Source organism: Pinus tabuliformis, chromosome 3_2, assembly GCF_031772625.1.
Source record: "Pinus tabuliformis cultivar Carrire ecotype Pingquan chromosome 3_2, CPIR1, whole genome shotgun sequence".
Taxonomy (NCBI): domain Eukaryota; kingdom Viridiplantae; phylum Streptophyta; class Pinopsida; order Pinales; family Pinaceae; genus Pinus; species Pinus tabuliformis.
In genome coordinates, this window is record NC_142302.1 from 1,110,541,911 (window position 1) to 1,110,563,965 (window position 22,055).

At 41.4% G+C, this 22,055-nt stretch overlaps 1 protein-coding gene across 5 annotated transcripts in view; it reads left to right on the forward strand.

Moving 5' to 3' along the window:
* Positions 1-22,055, forward strand: part of ATM (Serine/Threonine-kinase ATM-like protein) — a 533,430-nt gene that overhangs the window by 467,021 nt on the left and 44,354 nt on the right. For all 5 annotated transcript variants that reach the window (XM_089417581.1, XM_089417585.1, XM_089417584.1 and 2 more), the window contains 4 exons: positions 13,112-13,191; positions 13,293-13,371; positions 13,992-14,038; positions 14,124-14,223. In XM_089417581.1, the coding sequence (XP_089273707.1) occupies positions 13,112-13,191; positions 13,293-13,371; positions 13,992-14,038; positions 14,124-14,223 (306 nt within the window). The remainder of the gene's footprint in view (positions 1-13,111; positions 13,192-13,292; positions 13,372-13,991; positions 14,039-14,123; positions 14,224-22,055) is intronic.

A 22,055-nucleotide genomic window follows, 5' to 3' on the forward strand; every position in this document is an offset into this window, starting at 1 on the left:
TTCAAGTTGATCGGTTCCCTTTGAGACCAAGCAAATTGATTTGCAGGCATGGGCTACTCTACCCGAAATAGAAAAAGGCAGCATGCAAAAGGCATCCCTAGATCCAGGGATCTATTCGTAGCAACTAGAGGTTACATGCAAAGCTCATTTTAGAAACCTCTCACCAAGTGTTGCTTTTTCCTAGATTTATGGCATGCGCGTCATAACCTCGATCTTATCAAAACTTATGAACCAGACGCTGCAGAGCTCATTCCTCACATTGATCTTGCAGCTCTAACATCCCACATTGCATCCAGGAGTTTTCGGCACTTTTAGCTTAGTTGTTTCAGGGTAAGACTGCTTTTCATGTCTTGCTCTACGTTTCTAACACTTTTTGTGTTTCACTTTGTGTGAGTGTTGTCTACTTGATTTCAATGAGCACTTGTTGTCATTTTAATATATGTTAGATTGTAGAAGCATTGTTTTTGTTTTCGTTTGCATCTCACTGTTGTCGCATGCATGACATTGTTTTTGCACCAACAATCGTTGTTGCGGCGACTCGCTTCACACACATGGATGCTTTCCTATTTTCTGAATCCTGCACTTACTATTTGCATGCATGATCATTCACTCTTGTTTACACTTAGTGTCACCATGCATTTAGATTTATCATGTTTTCAGTCGCCCATTGGCGGGTCTAGGCTGCCTTAGCCCAGACCTTGCCTTGTCCGACTAGCATTGTGCATTTCTGGAAGTGAAGGCTTAACCTTCCCTCCAAAAACTGCGCAAATCTAGCCCAACACTGACCTCCAAGCTTGCATTGTACAATTCTGGGAGGCAGTGCCTTGCTGGCCCCAGAAACTGCAAAATGCAGTTTGCTGGTTTGCATGTCATTTCAGTCCTCAGCAGGCCAAGCTGTATTGTGTGTTGCGTTTCTAGTAGTTAGTCAGCCTCCCAACAGCCCGGACTGTGCCTTGCGTAGTTTTGCCAGTCAGTCTCCTAACCTCCCAGTGAAAATTGTGCAATCTTCACAGACAGTCACACAAGTATGTTGCATGTCAGTCCTCCAGTTTGTTTTGGTTTTCGACTAACAGATTGCTTGTCATGAGTGTTGTTATGTCTCCAGGTATCACAGGTGTTCGTCTGCCTCTCAGTAGCATCATAGGTACAATGGCTTCCAGGAGAGCAAAGTCGATGACATCGTTTGGAGCACAACTGGGGATGCAGTCGATCAAGTGTCTATGGACTTACCTATCTATGAAGACATCAAGTTGTTCATGGACAAGGATATTAATATGAAATGGCAGCATGTCACAGCGAGCAGCACCATCAGTGGTAACAGAAGGTAGCACACCTGCATGCGACAAATGCAAAAGGAGAGTTGTTGACAGCGCGGATGCAAAACAAAGTCGCAAACTCAAGCAGATCCACCTGTGGTGAAAGCAACTTTAGAGATTGAGGCTATGAGGTGATGGTGCGACAAGAACATCGCACAAAGGCAATGAGAGAAACAAAGAAGGAGTTGAAGGTGCTGAAGCAGCAACTCAAGGAAGAATAGGAGTTGCACAAACAAGAGGAGTTGCAGTAGGAACAAGCACAGTAGGAGGCGCAATATGCACAAACTGATGAAACTGTGCCCGACAGGTTTGGACCCATCTAGCAACTGGCATGGACGAGACAGGGTGAGCAGTGTTGTCGATCACATGCAAGGGTATTCAAGAGCATGGGTGTCATTGTGCGCATGCATGCGATCCCACCCATTTGGCACACTCGCGAAAGCAAAGACAAGAAGCAAGTCCGACTGAAGCTAAACATGTATTTCGACAGGTTGATGCGCATGGTCACCAGCACACACTTGGAGATCAGCACAAACACTATGCATCAATATGTTGTTGATTTGGGGTAGCATTAGATGTGCTCTAGCCACGAAAATTGGTGGAGAGGCTAAAGCACATGAGATCTCCAAAACTCAGAAATGCTTTGGGCAGATTCTACGTGGTTAAGGATTAAAATAGTTAATATTTTTAATGGATTCCTAAGTCTAAACTTGGGAAAATAAAATATTAATGGATATTAATATAAAACTAGGTTAGAAGGTTCTAAATGACATGGATCAAGTCGAATCTAATCTTAGTCGTTGATTAGAGATGTAATCTCGGTCATTGAAGACTCAACAGAAAAAGTATAAGAGGAGGCTTGAGGGTCAGTTGGAGATACATCAGAGTGACTAGTCAGTTCGATTTTCTAGAGTGGGGTTTACTAAGAGAAATCGAACCAGTGATCAGTATTGTTGAGAGGGGTAGTCAGTGCGAGGCAGAGGGCAGATGCAAAGGGCAACAGTGACTGCGCAGAGGCCAGAAGGGCCTGCGTGACCCACGCAAAGGTTGTAGAAGTGACACAGAGGGCCAGAGAGGCTAAACAGAGCCTTAGAGGGCTGACGCAGAGGCTAGGTGGGCTAATGCAGTGCTTCAGATTTGCTGGAGAGGGTTTCGTGGGGCATACTTTCAGAATATCTACTTCCGAAGAGAGGTATTATAGCCAGACTTTTTATCTCTATCAGGTGAGCTAGCTTGGGACCCAGTGTACTCAAGAAAAGTTGCTTAATAATAAAACTCTCAGAACTGCTGCACCGGTTTTCCCAAGTTGGGCTTTTCCAGGGACAATTGTCTAAAAATAACGATGTCCCTTGTGTGTTTGTTCATATCTTTCAGTTGCTAATCTGTAGGTTGAAGTTTCTAAATTTACTTAGTTTAGAAACCCTTCATGCACTTTTTCTAGTTTATTCCTACTTGTTATTTTTCTTTAACAAGTTATTTACAAAGTAAATACTGAAAATAAACACCAGTGCATGCTCAACATATTATAGATCAACAACTAAAAGAAACAAGAACAATCGCACCACATGACACCATTATTTTTGGACCAATGTCCCCGGAAAAAACCAATGCGGGAAAACCATTGCAGCTATCTGAGGATTTTCTTATTAAGCAATATCATAGTACAATCTAGGTGCCGAAACTGGCCTACTCAACAGACAATTTCCTTAGCAGCAATACCTCACAGTTTGAGAGAAATCTACTGGCTGAAACCCCGGAAAACCCTTTTGGTAGCTTCTCTGCACAAAACTGCTCTGCAACCCCAGCATCTGCCCCATCAGGACCGCATCAACCCCTCTCTGTCTCACGCTGACCTTGCATCAGCCTTTCTTGGCTTGTGTCAGCCCCAGGAGGCCCTGCGTCAGCTTTCTAGGCCTCTGCGTCAAACACGCTGGCCTCTCTGCTACTCTATGGAGCACTTGGCTGCCTTTGCATGGCCCTGCGTGAGCCCTTGCTGGCTCTGCGTCACTCTCCTTGGCTATTACGCTGCTCTCCCGACACAACCTCTGCCTTCTTTGTTTCTGTGTACTCAATGCCCCTCAGCTTCTCTCCCGATCACTGATTCTATTTCTCTTAGCAAACCCCACTCTAGAGAATAGAATGATTGATCACTCTGGTGTATTCTCCAAGTGACCCTCAAGCCTCCTCTTATACTTTTCCTGTTGACATATCAACGGCCAAGATTAAGTCCCTAATCAACGGCTAAGATTAGATCTGGCTTGATCCATGTGTTTTGGACCACTCTAACACAGATTCATATTAATACACATTAATATTTTATTTTCCCTAAGTTTAGACTTAGGGACTCCATTAAAATATTAATTGTTTTAATATCTCCTAATCTTTTTAGAATCTGCCCAAACCCTTTCTGGGTATTGGAGATCTCATGTGCCCCAACCTCTCCACCAAATTTCGTGGCTGGAGCACATCCTATGCTACCCCAAATCAACACTCCCTCTTAGCGAGGATTGTGCTCTAGCAATACTCCTCACTGAGTATTACTCTGATCATCTGACTTCGGTACCTGTGCTGATGTTAGGCCTTCCTGCCCAACATCCTCTGCACTGTTGCATCCTATATTGTTGCCCATGTTTCTATTACTGCCACTGCTGCCTCTATACGATAGCTCACTCTGCATCCGTGCTACTGCTGGTCCTTCCTCCCAGCACTGCAACTGCACTGCACCTCCTCTCATCATGTTGCATCGTGCTACCCACTGCTGCACTGCACCTCCTCTCATCATGTTGCATCGTGCTACCCACTGCTGCACTACAACTCAATTACTGAGAAGTACGTAACTGATCTCCCAACTGACCTCCCTGTTGGGCTAGAAACACCCACTGATGTTGAAGCTCCCTCTGCAGCTGACAAGTGCTGCCTCTCTCTGACCTTTGCGCCGCTGCAACAACTCCCTGCATCTCGCACCGTTGCACACCTTGTTGTGCCTTCCTGCACTGGTGCAACACTCCTGTGCCCCTCGCACTGCTATAGCCTGTGAACCTCGCGCTATTTTGAGACTCCTGCACTGTAGCTCTCTCTGTCGCTCCATCCGCATCAGTCTCTACCCACACAGCCAATCCTGCCACTCCTCGTCAGGGCTCCCATAGCAAGGTCTAATCCAAGAGGTTGGGTATCTCGAGGATCTTGCCCCTCATCGCCTGTAGTCCTCCTAACTATAGCTCGATGTCTCCCCACTTCCGCTCAAGTGGCATGTGTGCACTCATGGCACAGTCATTGTCTGTCAAAACTTCCTTCTCTGCCCGTGTTGGCGCTACCTTAGTCTCGAAAGACTCTCCCTTACTCTTCTTCCTTAGGCACTGGTTCACATAATGACCCATCTTCCCACAGTGGAAGCACTTGATCTTGGAGAGATCTTTCTTCTTCCGCTTCTCTTGCTTTCCCTTAGATGCTAGGGCCACATCCTCCTCCTCCTACTTGACCTTGATCCCTTTGCTACTGCTACCTGTCTTCAACTGCTGTCTGATCTCTTCCTGGCGAAGAGTTGCCCACATCTCATCCGAAGGTGGGAGAGTTCCTTTGCCCAAGATACTCTATACGAACACTTCCCAATCTTCTGAGATAGCATTCAGGGTTGTCCTCACCATAAGCTCCTGATCTAGTGTCGCTCCTATAGCAGTCAACTGGTCTCAAATCTCATTCAGCCCTTCGAGGAAGGTGTCAATTGATTGACTCTTTTTCATCTGATACGACCTCATCTAGTTCTCGAGCGACATTCTTCTCTGCACAAAAGTATGTTGGTACAGGTTCTTGAGAGCCTCCCACATCTCAACTACCGTTTCCTTCTCGGCTATATGTAGTAGCACATGATCCTTGACCCCGTCAAGGATAATGCACTTGGCCCTCGCCATCGCCTCTTCGTACTTGTCGTTATCATTGGGGTCAACTGGGATAGCTATAACCTTCAAGGCGAAGTTTTTGACACAATTCCTGTCAAGCACTAATAAGATTTTGGCCTTCCAAACTGCGAAGTTCGATGCTCTGTCCAGTCTATCCTGGTCTCTTACCCAGTGTACTCAAGAAAAGCTGCTTAATAATAAAACTCTCAGAACTATTGCACCAGTTTTCCCAAGTTGGGTTTTTCCAGGGATGATTGTCTAAAAATAACGGTGTCGCTTGTGTGTTTGTTCATTTCTTTCAGTTGCTGATCTGTATGTTGAAGTTTCTAAATTTACTTAGTTTAGAAACCCTTCATGCACTTTTTCTGGTTTATTCCTACCTACCTGTTGTTTTCCTTTAACAAGTTATTTACAAAGTAAATACTGAAAATAAACACCAGTGCATGCTCAACATATTACAGATCAACAACTAAAAGAAACAAGAACAATCGCACCACATGACACCATTATTTTGGACCAATGTCCCCGGAAAAAACCAATGCGGGAAAACCGTTGCAGCTATCTGAGGGTTTTCTTATTAAGCAATATCAAAGTACAATATGGGTGCCGGAACTGGCCTACCCAACAGAGAATTTCCTTAGCAGCTCTACCTCACAGTTTGAGAGAAATCTCCTGGCTGAAACCCCGGAAAACCCTTCTGGTAGCTTCTCAGCAAAAAACTGCTCTGCAACCCCAGCGTCTGCCCCATCAGGACTGCGTCAACCCCTCTCTGTCTCACGCTAGCCCTGCGTCAGCCTTTCTTGGCTTATGTCAGCCTTTCTTGGCCTGTGTCAGCCACAGGAGGCCCTGCGTCAGCTTTCTGGGCCTTTGCGTCAGACATGCTGGCCTCTCTACTGCTCTGTGTAGCACTTGGCTGCCTTTGCATGGCCCTGCGTGAGCCCTTGCTAGCTCTGCGTCACTCTCCTTGGCTGTTGCGCTGCTCTCCTGGCACAACCTCTGCCTTCTTTATTTCTCTGTACTCAATGCCCCTCAGCTTCTCTCCCGATCACTGATTCTATCTCTCTTAGCAAACCCCGCTCTAGATAATAGAATGATTGATTACTCTGGTGTATTCTCCAAGTGACCCTCAAGCCTCCTCTTATACTTTTCCTGTTGACATATCAACGGCTGAGATTAAGTCTCTAATCAATGGCTAAGATTAGATCTGGCTTGATCCATGTGTTTTGGACCACTCTAACACAAATTCATATTAATACACATTAATATTTTATTTTCCCTAAGTTTAGACTTAGGGACTCCATTAAAATATTATTGTTTTAATATCTCCTGATCTGTTTAGAATCTGCCCAATACCCAGAACATATCAACGGCCGAGATTAAGTCCCTAATCAATGGCTAAGATTAGATCTAGCTTGATCCATGTGTTTTGGACCACTCTAACACAAATTCATATTAATACACATTAATATTTTATTTTCCCTAAGTTTAGACTTAGGGACTCCATTAAAATATTAATTGTTTTAATATCTCTTGATCTATTTAGAATCTGCCCAAACCCTTTCTGGGTATTGGAGATCTCATGTGCCCCAACCTCTCCACCAAATTTCATGGCTAGAGCACATCCAATGCTACCCCAAATCAACACTCCCTCTTAGCGAGGATTGTGCTCTAGCAATACTCCTCACTGAGTATTACTCTGATCATCCGGCTTTGGTACCTGTGCTGATGTTAGGCCTTCCTGCCCAACATCCTCTGCACTGTTGCATCCTATATTGTTGCCCATGGTTCTGTCACTGCCACTGCTGCATCTGTACGACAGCTCACTCTGCATCCGTGCTGCTGCTGGTCCCTCGTCCCAGCACTGCACCTGCTCTCATCATGTTGCATCGTGCTACTCACTGCTGCACTGCAACTCAGTTACTGAGAAGTATGTAACTGATCTCCCAACTGACCTTCCTGTTGGGCTAGAAACACTCATTGATGTTGAAGCTCCCTCTACATCTGACAAGTGCTTCCTCTCTCTGACCTCTGCGCTGGTGCAACAACTTCCTGCATCTCGCACCGTTGCACACCTTGTTGTGCCTTCCTGCACTAGTGCAACACTCTTGTGCCTCTCGCACTACTGCAACCTGCTAACCTCGCGCTATCTCGGGACTCCTGCACTGTAGCTCTCTCTGTCCCTCCATCCGCATTCGTCTCTACCCACACAGCCAATCCTACCACCTCTCGTCAGGGCTTCCATAGCAAGGTCTAGTCCAAGAGGTTGGGTACCTCGAGGATCCTGCCCCTCATCGCCTGTAGTCCTCCTAACTACAGCTTGATGCCTTCCCACTTCCGCTCAAATGACATGTGTGCACTCATGGCACAGTCATTGTCTATCAAAACTTCCTTCTCTGCCCGTGTTGGCGCTACCTTAGTCTCGGAAGACTCTCCCTTACTCTTCTTCCTTGGGCACTGGATCGCATAATAACCTATCTCCTCACAGTGGAAGCACTTGATCTTGGAGAGATCTTTCTTCTTCTGCTTCTCTTGATTTCCCTTAGATGCCAGGACCACATCATCCTCCTCCTGCTTGACCTTGATCCCTTTGTTGATGCTACCTTTCTTCGACTGTCGTCTGATCTCTTCTTGGCGAAGAGTTGCCCACATCTCATCCGAAGGTGGGAGAGTCCCTTTGCCCAAGATACTCTGGACAAACACTTCCCAATCTTCTGAGACAGCATTCAAGGCTGTCCTCACCATAAGCTCCTGATCTGGTGTCGCTCCTATAGCAATCAGCTGGTCTTGGATCTCATTCAGTCCTCCGAGGAAGGTGTCAATCGATTGACCCTTCTTCATCTGATACGACCTCATCTGGTTCTCGAGGAACATTATTCTCTGCACAGAAGTATGTTGGTACAAGTTCTTGAGAGCCTCCCACATCTCAACTGTCGTTTCCTTCTCGGCTATATGTGGTACCACATGATCCTTGACCCCATCAAGGTTAATGCACTTGGCCCTCGCCATCGTCTCTTCGTACTTGTCGTTATCATTAAGGTCGAGTGGGATAGCTATAACCTTCAAGGCGAAGTTTTTGACACAATTCTTGTCAAGCACTAATAAGATTTTGGCCTTCCAAACTGCGAAGTTCGATGCTCTGTCCAGTCTATCCTGGTCTCTTACCCCGTGTAGTGCCATGACGCTCCTCTACTTCCCTCCTAGAAGTTCTCTATTTGACTCCTCTGAGTCTCTACTTCTCGTCTGGAAGTTCTCTTCTGAACTCCCTCTGAGTCCTGATTTCCTTCCTGGAAATCCTTCTGCCGCTTGTTGAGATGTCCCCTACTTGATTGTCTTATGTAACTGCACTGCTGATCCAGGTTCCTCGGCTAGAAACCCTCGGTAACAAGTTCTTTGGCCCTGCTTTGTCAGGTACTGTTCTGACTACAGTACCTCACCAGCTCCACTCTGCAATATTCCTGCAGCCTTCTAGACCCCAGCAACTGCCTCTCTGTGAACTATGTTAGCCCCTCTTTGCCTCTTGCTAGCTCTGCGTCAACCCTGGGATGCCCTACGTCAGCCCTCTGCCCTCTGCATCAACAACACTGGCCTCTCGGAGGCTCTGTGCAGTTCTCAACTTCTTCTGCGTAGCTCTGGCTAGCTCTGCGTCACACGTCCTTGGCTTCTGCGTTGCTAGAAATAGCTTCTATCACCTCGGGACAACTGTTTTCTACTACTATTGCTCCGCTCGGTTGATGTCTTTTAGTACTCTCGTGATCTGCAATCACCCTCTGATTCCATGTTGAAGTTTCTAAGTTTACTTAGTTTAGAAACCCTTCATGCACTTATTTCTGATTTATTCCTACCTACTTGTTATTTTTCTTTAACAAGTTATTTAAAAAGTAAATATTGAAAATAAACACCAATGCATGCTCAACATATTACAGATCAACATCTAAAAGAAACAAGAACAAACACACCACATGACACCATCATTTTTAGACCAATGTCCCCGGAAAAACCCAATGCGGGAAAACCGGTGCAGCTATCTAAGGGTTTTCTTATTAAGCAATATCAGAGTACAATTTGGGTGCTGAAACTGGCCTACCCAACAGAGAATTTCCTTAGCAGCTATACCTCACAGTTTGAGAGAAATATCCTAGCTGAAACCCCGAAAAACCCTTCCAACAACTCCTCATCATAAAACTGCTCTGCAACCCTAGTGTCTGCCCAATCGGGACTGCGTCAGCCCCTCTCTGTCTCACACTAGCCCTGCGTCAACCTTTCTTGGCCTGTATCAACCCCAGGAGGCCCTGCGTCAGCTTTCTGGGCCTCTGCGTCAAACACGCTGGCCTCTTTGGTACTCTGCGTAGCACTTGGCTGCCTTTGCGTGGCTCTGCGTGAGCCCTTGCTGGCTCTACGTCACTCTCCTTGGCTATTGCGCTACTCTACCGGCACAATCTCTGCCTTCTCTGTTTCTCTGTACTCAATGCCCCTCAACTTCTCTCCTGATCACTGATTCTATCTCTCTTAGCAAACCCTGCTCTAGAGAATAAAATGACTGATCACTCTGGTGTATTCTCCAAGTGACCCTCAAGCCTCCTCTTATACTTTTCCTGTTGACATATCAACGGCTAATATTAAGTCCCTAATCAACGGCTAAGATTAGATTTGGCTTAATCCATGTCTTTTGGACCACTCTAACACAGATTCATATTAATACACATTAATATTTTATTTTCCCTAAGTTTAGACTTAGGGACTCCATTAAAATATTAATTATTTTAATATCTCCTGATCTATTTAGAATGTGTTCAAACACTTTCTGGGTATTGGAGATCTCATGTGCCCCAACCTCTCCACCAAATTTCGTGGCTAGAGCACATCCGATGCTACCCAAATCAACACAAAGGGGAATGTCAAGGGTCACCCCACCCTTTGCTATAAATAGTCCCTCATAACTCATTGTAGAGGCTTTTGGTTAGCCAAGCTTCCAATAGGAGTATCTTAGAGAAAGCTTGGAGAGTATTGTAACGAGCCTTGGCTTCTCCACAGTGCAAAGCTAGTATATCTCTTTGGAGGAGCAGGCGGCAGTGATTGTAACGTTCCGCTATCAGGACTAGTGGGTGGTCATGGTTGTACTGTATGATTGGAACTTTCACTACTTAATATAAAAAAGCCAACACGTTTCATGCATACATTGTTATTGTATTTCAGCTATCTTGGTTACTCTAATGATGTATGTATCTGTTTGCTTACGCATGCATGTATGGACTCTTTCTGTATAAGTATGTATGAATCTTACTAAGATGTATTGTTGGTTTAACCATCACTTTGGATTGTTAGCTTACTTGCTTTCCAGTTTGTGATGCATCTTCGCTCATGAGTTCCCTTCCAAGCTGCGTGCTTCCACAGGTTTCCAAGGGGTGCACTCACCTCACTTCCTGTGTGTTAGAACCATTCATACACCTTGCTTGGCTTGCTACGCATGTCACACCTTTGCTACCAATAGGGACATCTTACTTGCCTCTGCGCGCAACCGCGGTCAGGCGATACCGTACGACCCACTGCTAGGGCTCCTACACCAAACGGTTTGAGGTCTAGTTGGGACTTCTTACCGGGGAGATCCCCTGACATGTTGGCGGGTCTAACACCTTCAATGGGCCCATTTACCATTCCCTCATGTCATCACATGTTATTGAATGGTAAAAATACCTGTCCGATGCCATAAGGCGCAAGCTCAACCCACTCGCCAAAACCCATGGCAATATGGTTAGATAACCTCATGAGATGCCTCTAAGTTGTGCAATTGAGCATGCCATTGGCCTACAACAAGCAGTGATTTTGTTGAAGAAGGTGTTGCACAAGAATTAGTTGTTCGAACTTGGAAAATGAAGATGAAGAGATCGAAAGGTAGATTCAGGGGTTATTGGATAACAGCTACATTCAACCCAACTTGTCACTTTGTGTATCTACCATAGTTTTAGTCCCAAAGAAAGATAGCACAAGAAGAATGTGGGTGGAGTATTGGCTCTTGAACAGATTTCCATTGTCACGCATTGGTATCTATAAGATGAACTTTGGGGAACAAAGTGCTTCAACAAGAGCAACCTAAAATTTGGTTACCACCAGATACATATGAACTTAAAGGATAGGTGGAAGACAACCTTCTAGATGCAAGAAGGATATTTTTTAAGTGGCCACTGGCTAGTGATGTTGTTTAGTGTTATCAATGCCATTATGACATTCATGAGGATGTTAAATGAAGTGCTAAGACTGTATCTCGACTCATTTGGGATCATGTATATTTACAACGATTTGGCTTTTTGGCAAGAACCAGGAGGGCTACTTGCATCATTTGCAATCCTGCAGAGAGAGTTGATAGTCAACTTGGAGAAAAGTTTTCAGGCAGACAAAATGTTTATCCAGCATTCTGTGTGAACCAAGATGGACTGAGCATTGACTTGGTAAAGACAGAAAACATAGTTTTGTAAGTTGTACATGATCTCACATGTACAGGTGACTAAATACAATAAAAGACATGTTTTCTTAATAAAAAGAAGATAGATGAGCATAGCAGTAATGCAAGCAAGATAGACATGAAATAATGAATGAGTTAGCATTTTCAGATAGGTTGATTGGACAACATAAGACCAACCGAGTGAGGAAGAAGGCTAGGGCAAACCTGGATAGGTTTGTTATGACTGGATTATATTCTTACATCTTTTACTTTGAATTGTATTGCAATTTACAGTTATTTTAAAGAACAATTTTGTTATTTTGTATTTTGCCATAAGCATAGTTTTCTCTTAAGAGGTGATTTCTTTTAATTTATAGAAGCTATTTTAAAAATGCATGTAAAATCAGTGTTGAAAATATCGGTATCAGCAAAATATCGGCAAGGGTCCAGAAAACATCTTATCGGCAATATCGGTGAAGATATCGGCAAAATATCAGCAAATATCGGCAAGCATAAAAAATAATTTTTTCAAATTTTTAAACATAGCCGATATTTTGCCGATATTTTCAAAATATCGCAATATTTTGCCGATATTTGCCGATATTTTGAAAATATCGTGATATTTTCTCGGCAATATATCGTTTTGCCTAAAATATCGCGATATTTTCGAATATCGCCGATATTATCAACAGTGTTTTGTTTACAGTAAAATACACCTTCTAGCGATTTGTGCATTTTGTTTTAGTCAATGTGGAAAAAGTTGAAGTCAGGATTAGATCAGCAAGGTTCCAGAAATTGAAAAAGTCGTTAAAGTGGAGATGTTTTTGAAAAAGTCAGCAAAATAAAAATAAAAAAATACAAAAATATTCATCTCTAAAAATCTTTAAAGAAATTATCTCACTAACGATTTTTTGGAAAAACTCCTGATTTTATCCCGACTTTTTCAGTGAAATCAAGAGGGCTCAGTCCCTAAGATTCTTTGGAAACAGATGCACAGAAACATGGCTCAGATGTAATTATCTTATACTATGTTTATACTGACCAACTCTGTCCACACTGCACAGTGCTTGCTGCATCCTATTTTTTGTCTGAACCTGTAAGAGGGCCTAATTTTGACTGATTTAATTTGAGAACGAATGTTTATTTGCTATAACATGTTAATTACAATACTTCTCCTATTAAGTAGACTTCATTTTAAACACAAGATCAAAATCAGAAGAAAGCTTGATTGTAGCAATCTGGAAAAATGTTACTGCTGTGTGGCAGAAATCTTAGTATCATGCAAAGTTTGTTGCAGCAGCAACAATTCTTACAGTCTGCTATCCAATTCCATAGATACATTTACATCTTCACACACTAACATTGTGATGAATTTATGTTCTGCTTGAAATAATTTCTTGATGTCCTTCATCCATTGCTCGTTTTTTTCCTTGATATGAAGAGTGTTCTTATTCTTGGAGCAGGTCATACCATTCACCCCAAGTGCTGGCGTTCTGGAGTGGGTTGATGGGACAATTCCACTTGGGGAATATCTTATAGGAAGGTATATTGGGCAGCAGCTTCTTTTTGAAAATTTACATAGTAGCATATTCATAAATAGAAATATCAAGATACCTAAACTATATTTTCTAAATGCTGCTACAGCACACGGAATGGAGGGGCACATGGGCGGTATAGAAAATCTGATTGGTCCTTCCTTAAATGCCGAGAACACATGGCTACTGTAAGTTTTCTTGTATTTGTTTCCAAGGCTAATCTTTTATGCACGCCTGAGTGAATAATGCAAGGATGCATTGTGTGCAATTATATATCAACAAAACTGATTTATCAAATTACAGTTAAATACATCCCTACCATTTACAATGTTGCCATGTTGTTAACCTTTATGGTGAGGTTTTGCATCATTTGGACAGAGTCCTTGCATTGTATATCTACCAATTATAGATGCTAGTTCAATTTATATTACCGCTGTGCTCATCTTATCGCAATCTTTCTGACATCATGTGTTACACCTATTTAATGAGTACAACGATTTACTGAGAATATGAGCCATGGTTATCTCAATATTCATCACCCTCCATTATTCTCATTTAAAATGGACATCTGTTGTTTTCATTTGCTAGAAGTTGCAACTTGCAAGTTCATTATCCCTCACTTCAAAGTAAGGAAGGCCAATCTTTCCCCTGTTTCAAGCTATTAAAGTTATTTGAACGATGAAATGAATGAGGCTAGATGATGGGTTATTTGAGACTTTTGGCATGGCTTTCACATGGTAGCTGTTATTTTAGTTGGAAGGAAAATTGGTTCATCTAAATTCTGATTATCCTTTCTTAATGTCTATAGGAAAAGGACAAGCGTAAAGCTTTTCAAAAAGTTTGTGAAAATTTCAGGTAAGTTTACATACTTATTTCCAGTTGTTTAAAAAGTACATAATTACAGAATATAACAGTTTTGGCAATTGGGTGGTTGAAGCAGGCCAGTGATGCACTTTTTCTTCCTGGAAAGATTTTCTAGACCAGCAGATTGGTTTGAGAAGAGATTGGCCTATACAAGGAGTGTGGCAACAAGCTCAATGGTAACTTTATATAGGCATTGTTAATTTACAGACATGTTTTGAACATTTCATATAATTAGATCTGAAAACCATTTAAAAGTGAACAACTGCATATCAAATATCATATACATTGTATACATTGTATTCAATTACGAGTGATGATCATGTGCAAAGGATTGTGTGTGTGATGTATGAAGAGATGGGTCATGAACAGTCTTTCATAGGGGATGCATCCCAAGGGTACAGGAGGACATGCACCTTGCATTCCTTGTTTGGAAATGGGGAGGGGTGTAACAGAGATGTCCCCATCTGTCCCCAACCTGTAGAAATTACAATGTAGATTTGCAACTTCTCATGAAGTTTTAATCAAAATCACAAGACACAAACCTATTCTACTACTCTGCCACAATCTAGAACAAAAAATTTTGACTTGCAATAAGAAATAACACACATGCAACAAGTATTTTTCCCGAGGAAAGCAAACTGCTAAAAACCTCAATGTCTGCTTGCATTGAATCAAAAGAATAGAGATGTATTACAATTGCTTTGCTCAACTGAGCACACCCTGTGATCACTGAAAGGATCTGACCCAGACTTAGTCAAATTTTACCTCTGCTTGAGCTCCTATTTCCTTGCATTGTTCCTTCAGAAATTAGGCCCCTATTATTTTGGAAATTCCTCAAATTGATTGCGCAATTCCTTTAGACTAATCCTCTGACTGCATGCAACACCTGTACACTCAAGAATAGTCTACAACTAATGTTACGCTGCCTTGGAATCTCCACCTCAACTGGGTATCTCGAATTCTTTGCATGCACTAGCGATTTTGGGTTGATTGATCAGTTAACTGAATGATCATTGAGCTTGACTGAAGTCCCACTGCTTAACTGACCTTCCACTAGTTCCTCTAAAGGTTGGAACTAGTTTAACTGAAAACAACCTGAGATAATTGACCTTGATTGCTACAAATTAGCAATCACACATGCTGAACTGAACTCTAAGTCCTTCAACTCAAATTTACTGAGTAAACTGGGTGACACAAGCCATGTCACACAAGTTAACATCATCCAAGTTGTTTGTTGATGTGGAAATTCGAATTTTCTTAATTCAATCAAGGCAAAATCAAATTGAGAATTTCTCGCTGCATTTTTCAACACAACCCACAAGGGCTGGCTTGGAGACATCCCAAAGTCATCCCCTATCTGAAGGGGACTTTGTCTAATGCATAATATGAGAATTATGTTGAAAGTGTTAGGAATGGACAATATGGATGGACTGCTTGTCTTCCCCAGAAACATATAACTGTTGTGTGTGGGCAGAATGCCAAATCCATAGATATACTTCATAGAGAAATGTCTAACAGCATAATAATAATAATCACTAGTTAAACGAATAAAGCTTACTATTCAATGTTGTCAAAGACAATGTTGCAAACATCTCGATAACATCCCGATTTTATCTTGAAATCACAATTTTTTGGCCTAGCCGATGTTTGCCGATTTTTATCGATATTTTGATGGCATCTTGATTTTGCCAATGTTTTGCCGATTTTTACCGATATTTACCCAGTTTTTACGATTTTTACGATTTTTTGGTTTTCTGGACTCTTGCCGATTTTATCCTGATGCCGATGTTCACAACATTGGTCAAAGAAACCTTCTATATCAAAATTAGATCTCTTTTCCTAGGATAACCTCACAAGATCCCCCATCTTCCCTCATATATTTAGATGGATGGTGGTCCAACTGCTAGCCACAATAGACACTAGTACTCCAGTAGGACTTAGCCAGACTCAAACCAAAATCAGACTATAGAACCAAGGACCTTATGGTGAACTTCACCTTGAAATAGTCGGTTCAAACCGACTGAGCTAACCCATTGGGCTTGTTACTACTTGAATTAGCAGCCTTGGCAAGGTCCGGTCAAGGTATTAAATGGTAAACACATAAGAGATGCACCCATTGTCACCTCAACGTGCTCTTCTCTCACTTAGCGAACTTCTAAAATGCCACGGGAGCTATCCCAATCTACACACACTTCACCAGTGATCTTAGAAGTGCCTATAAACACTCAATATGATGAAGGTTAGGAGTTAAAATCGAATAAATGCTCAGTCTGATATAATATTATGCTATAGAAAATACAAACCAGCAAGAAAAACTTACTCAAAATACTCAACAAAGGTTATCTTGGAAGCTTGAGAGTAAGAGAAAAGTACAAAATTCAAGTGAGATGATTTACTCTTTATTACCATTTGGTTTGTAACCTAATTGAGACAAGCTTGCTGCTGTCCAACACTTCCAGATTTGCAAAATAACACAGAAAATGCAGAAAAACAGATTTGGAGTGTCTTTGACACAACCTGGAAGTGTGAAAAACACACTAGGATGATAGATTTTTGGGTGTTTGAGCTAGGGGACTAAAATATGAGTGAAAATACAGCCCAGCTATGGAGAAAATGAAAGTACAAGGTAAGTTACAGCAATCTGATCCAAACTTGCATGAAAAAGTGGTCCAATCCCCCTAGGGTCAAAAATAAAAGAATGTCCTAGTCAAGATAAAAACTGTTGCAGCACTTTCTGACAGCTTAAAACACTTTTAAATATTGATCGTATGCAATTTAATCATTTAGGAAATGTAACTAGGGCTTTTAAGATGTTAGAGACAACCCTTTATAAAACCCTGGGCAACGAGCCTCACCAATCGTGTTGTAGATATTGCCAAAGATAAAAATCAAATTAATGAAAAAACCTTCAAAACCCTCAAATTAATGTTAGATGACCTTGAATTGCCCAAAATAAGTGGGTCATTTTACTTAGGCCTCTAGATCTTCAGTATGGCACAATTTTCAGGAAAAAGGTCTAGAATAAAAAATGTAATGCGTAAACTTTTTTATAGACAAAACATAAAAGATATTCAATGGATTATTTATTTATGGTTATTTTTTCTGTTTTTCTATTTTTAGGGTTTTGTGAATAATATTAGTAAATAAAGACAATTACAAGAATTTTGAAAAAATTGTTCAGTTGTTGTATGAGACCTTGTTACTGCTCCGTTTAGCAAATTGTTGAAAATCGTACAATCCGCTATGGTCAGCACACAAGCAAGACCTATGCCCATTGTCACCTCAACCTAGGTCCCCACTTTTCAAGTCTCAACTCCTACCACATGTCTATGGGAGGTTTTCCATGAGATACTCCAACCAATCCACTACAAGACCAATGCCTTATATTGGGGTCTAATTGGCTGAGAAGAGGAGTTTTTATTGTTACCTTGCTAGCTTAATATAAAATATGCACTGTAAAACTAACTAAACCAGCCTAAAAGTACACTAAATTCTTAATGGAATTTAGCAAATAACTAGTGAAAATTAGTGTATGCAAAATATGCTAACCAAAAAAATAATCTATTCTATAAATTACTATCGGTGCCACAAAATCTAGCAGGCCTAATGCAAAGCCTCACTAGCATAATGCAAAGCCTAATGCAGGCCTAATGCAAAGCCTCACTAGCATAATGTAAAGCCTAATGCGGGCCTAATGCAAAGCCTCACTAGCATATCCTCCTTAGTTGATATGGTCAGTTGGGAATGTTAATTTTTGCAGCATTGGATGTGTCCTAGCCATACAATTTTGTGCGGAGGCTAGAATGCATGAGATCTCCAAAACCCAGAAATTGTTTATGGAAATTCCGCCTAGAAATGACTTAATTAGATTATTAGTCAGTTTTTAAATATTTTCTAAGTCTAAACTTAGGGAATGTGACTAATTAATCAGAATTAATTAAGTTATGGTATGAATGTTCTAAAAACTCAAGCGAATTGACTTCAAGTTAATCCTAGCCATTGATTAAGATCTAGTCTTGGTCGTTGAAGTCTCAATAGAGAACTATAAGAAAAAGTCCATGGGGCTTAGAGAAATCACTTGTGTAAGTCGATTTTATGAGCATATCGATTTCCTGAGTAGCAGCGTTCAGTTGTCGGAGAGAGAACCAGAGAAATCGAAGCAGTGAGAGAGGGCCAGGGACAGTGAATCTAGAGGAAGGATTCCAGTTCGGGTGAGTGCATTTGTAGAGAGGCAGAGGAGCCACAGTGAGGCTGACGTAGAACATCGCAGTAGCCTCTAGAGCCAAGTTGAAATTGTTGGGGAGAAGCAGAGTTTCAATGCCAGAAGTTGGGCAAAGGTTCCAAAGGCCAGGAGAGACCAAACGGCTTGAGGAGAAGTTGTTACGAGCTAAGAGAAGAAGTGACTGTGCTAGGGTGACAAAGTGACTGTGGAGAGCCAATTTGAACGGCTCAATTTGAGCTAAGGTCAGAGCTCGGATCTGCCTGTGGAGCAAGGAAATTCCTCACTATATTTTTCTTGCCAGTTTTTCTCTATAGGATTGCCAATTTTGGCATTCAGTGGTACTCAAATTATGTCACTGTTGCATAATAATAAAACCCTTAGTTGTTGCACCGTTTTTCCCGAGTTGGGTTTTTCCGGGGACATTTGTCCAAAAATAACTGTCATTTTATGTGTGTGTGCTAGTATTTCTTCCAGCATTTATTTATATTACTTCCGTAGTTTATTTGTGTAGGTTGCAGTGTGATTGATTCAGTATTTTGTTGTAGCAAATAGTAAATAAATTGTTAAGAATTAGGAGAATTATTTCCAGTTGTTGCAATAGGAATCGGGTTTTTGATTTTTCACAAGGGAAAATACCTGAAACCAATAGAAATGAAAAGGTATATGAGACAAGAATAAAAAGAGTTGTAAAATGTTGAACCAGTGATTTCTATTCAATCCTAAACTAATGTCAAGCTTATTTATGGGCTTTAAGGAAATTAATTTATAGTAAATGTTTTCACCTAAACTTCTGCCTACCTTTTTCCCTAATCCTTTCCTTAAGAAACTATTTATTATTTCCCCCCTTGATATTGTACAACAAACAACCATATCCGAATGTAGCATGGCATATACTATCTTAATGTTGTTTTTTCCACGATATTGGTGTCTAGGATAGAGTCTTAAATCTCTTATGATACCAAATGAAGTATCACAACATGTCTACTTTGGACAACGGAATAATAAATAGCAGTAAATCTACTAGTGCACAAAATATACACAACTCTTTACACAACTTATGTACAATAACCCAACTTCGTTATATTAATACAACAATTTAGGCCTCTTGTACCAGGGATAATGGCCCTCATACATCCACAAGTACAAGATACAAAAACTGGGGCTTGATGTCAATCCATTGACAACCAATCTACCCTCAACAAGATACTCTGACTATTTGGTTGATGTAGCGTGCTCTCTCAACTCCTCTCGGTCGTACCCTATACCTGCATGGTCCTTCAGCTCCAGATCTGCAGCAACACCAATCTGCCTCTACCAATGATCCAAGTCCATCTGGCCACTGAACCTCGACTCAACAATCTACTCTCTAGTTGTGCCTTAGTCCATCAAGGGCACAACACATCGAGACTCCTGTTGAGTTGTTCACAACTTTGTTTGTGAACAACTCTTATCTGTCCACTGTTGCTCCTCATCTACTCACGGACTTTTGCCCACTATAGTCTGTATAAATTTAATGCCCTGCACACTTAAACCAGTTTACAATTTTACATGTGATTGTTTAGGCCCAACCCACATGTTTTGTCATGCTGATATAAATTTCAGAATGCACTAATTACAAACATAAAGAGTGCTTCTACTCTTTTTCACTTTCCTAACAGCTAATAATTAAAGCAAGCATTCAACACATAAGAGACTTATTTTTGGTCAAACTAACCCTAGAAAAACCCCACAGCCTCTTGGGGAAAACTAGTCTTCAAATGAGGATTTTATTGCTTGAGAAATTATAAATAAGTACATAAAAACACAGTACTCATCATCCTTTTTACTATAGCATTAAATGCACATATCTAGAAATTTGTGCCCACTGACAAATCAGATTTTCACTGAAATTTGTGCCCAAAAATTTACCATTTTTCTTTTGCTCATCTCCTTGGAATTTGTGCCCAAAATCTCCCTCAATTTCTGTGCAAAAGGTTGATTGTACCTCCTAGAAAATCATGCCTGATAGCAGTTTGAATCTTCCTCAATTTTTGCACTGCCTATAGCAGACTATCCTAAAATTTGTGCCTCTACTCCTTGATTTTTGTGTTACCTCTTTCTAGAAAATCATGTTGTTGTTTGTACAGTCTCCTCTTTGGAATTCGAACTCTTCCCTCAAGTCTGCAATTTCTCCTCCTCTTTGAAGTTTTGTCCTCTCCTTTATTCTCCTCATGCTCTCTCAAATGTGAATTGAAGAATGAGTTTCCCTTTTCCTCCTTTGTCTCCTTGGAAAAGATTGAATCCCTAAACCTCAGATCCAATGGCTGAGATTTCATCCTCAAATCTTAAGATGTGTGGTTGAAATCATTTCTCCCAAATGACCCCCCTCATACATTGGCCCTATCACTTAAAAGTCTCTTAGTACGTTTTTCGAGTTGTGTATCTTTTTAATTTCTCTCATAAAGTGATTTTTCACCTCACTTTAATATAAGAAAAGTACAATTTGTACTTTTAACATAAAGTCACTTTATAAAATACAAGTGAATTTAATATTAGAAAATATACATGGTACAACACTTTTAAGTACCTTTTCCCACCATGACATTAATATAACTCATAAATGTTACCAAGAAAAAAGCCATTAATGTGCTCACTAGGCTAAAAGGGATAAAAGCCTAGTAACACCTCTCCTTTGTACTATTTTCAATCTTACTGAGGAAGGTGTTGCTCACCACTCCCATCCTATCTATGAAAAATACATGCTTGCCCCTTAGAAATGATTTGGTGAGAATGTATGCTACCTGTTCATCAGTGGATATATACTCAAGCTTCATTGCCCCTCTCTGAACCCAGTGTTTGATGAAGTGGTATCTGATCTCTATATGCTTTGACTTGTCATGAAATACTGGATTCTCAGAGAGTTTGATACAACTCTGTTATCACTGCATATCGGAGTTAGTCTCAACATTTGACCAAGTAAAACAAAAAGCATCTTGCGAAGCCGCAATGCCTCACACCCTGCCTAACTAGCTACCATATACTCTCCCTCTGCGTTGCTCAATGCCACTGACCTTTGTTTCCTGCTGAACCATGACACAACTATTGAGCCCAACGAGAAACAACATCCGGAAGTACTCTTCCGGTCACTAGCACTCCCAGTGCAATCTGAGTTTGTGCAACCAATCAATCTGAATCCATCACATCTTCCAGACCATAATCCACTGTGTCCTGTAAGTACCTCAACACATGTGTTGCAGCCACCCAATGCACTCTCCTGGGCTCCATCATAAACTAACTCAATGTGTTGATTGCAAAACAAATATCCGGTCTAGTATTGACCAGATACATCAATGAATTGATCAGTTGTTGATACAAAGTGGGGTTCACCAACTCAGAATTAGAAGCATGCAACTTTTTCTAGTTGGTGATCATAGGAGTAGCCATAGGCCTGCAACCATCCATACGGAATCTCCTCAAGATATCACCAGCATACCTGCCCTAGTCCACGAAGATATGCCCATCGTCCTGCCAAACCTCCAACCCCAGGAAGTAATGCATCAACCCCATATCATTCATATCAAACTCTAAAGCAAGATCTCTCTTGCAGTGCTAGATGAGTTTGTCCTCACCTGTAATAAACAAGTCATCCACATACAGAACCAAAATGAGTGGATCGTCACCTACCAAGATAAAGTATAGGTTTGGATCTGCATCACTCTTTTGGAAACCCATCTGCATCAAGTAGGCATCTATCCTCTCACACCATGCCCTTGGTGCCTGCTTTAGTCCATACAAGGGTTTCTTAAG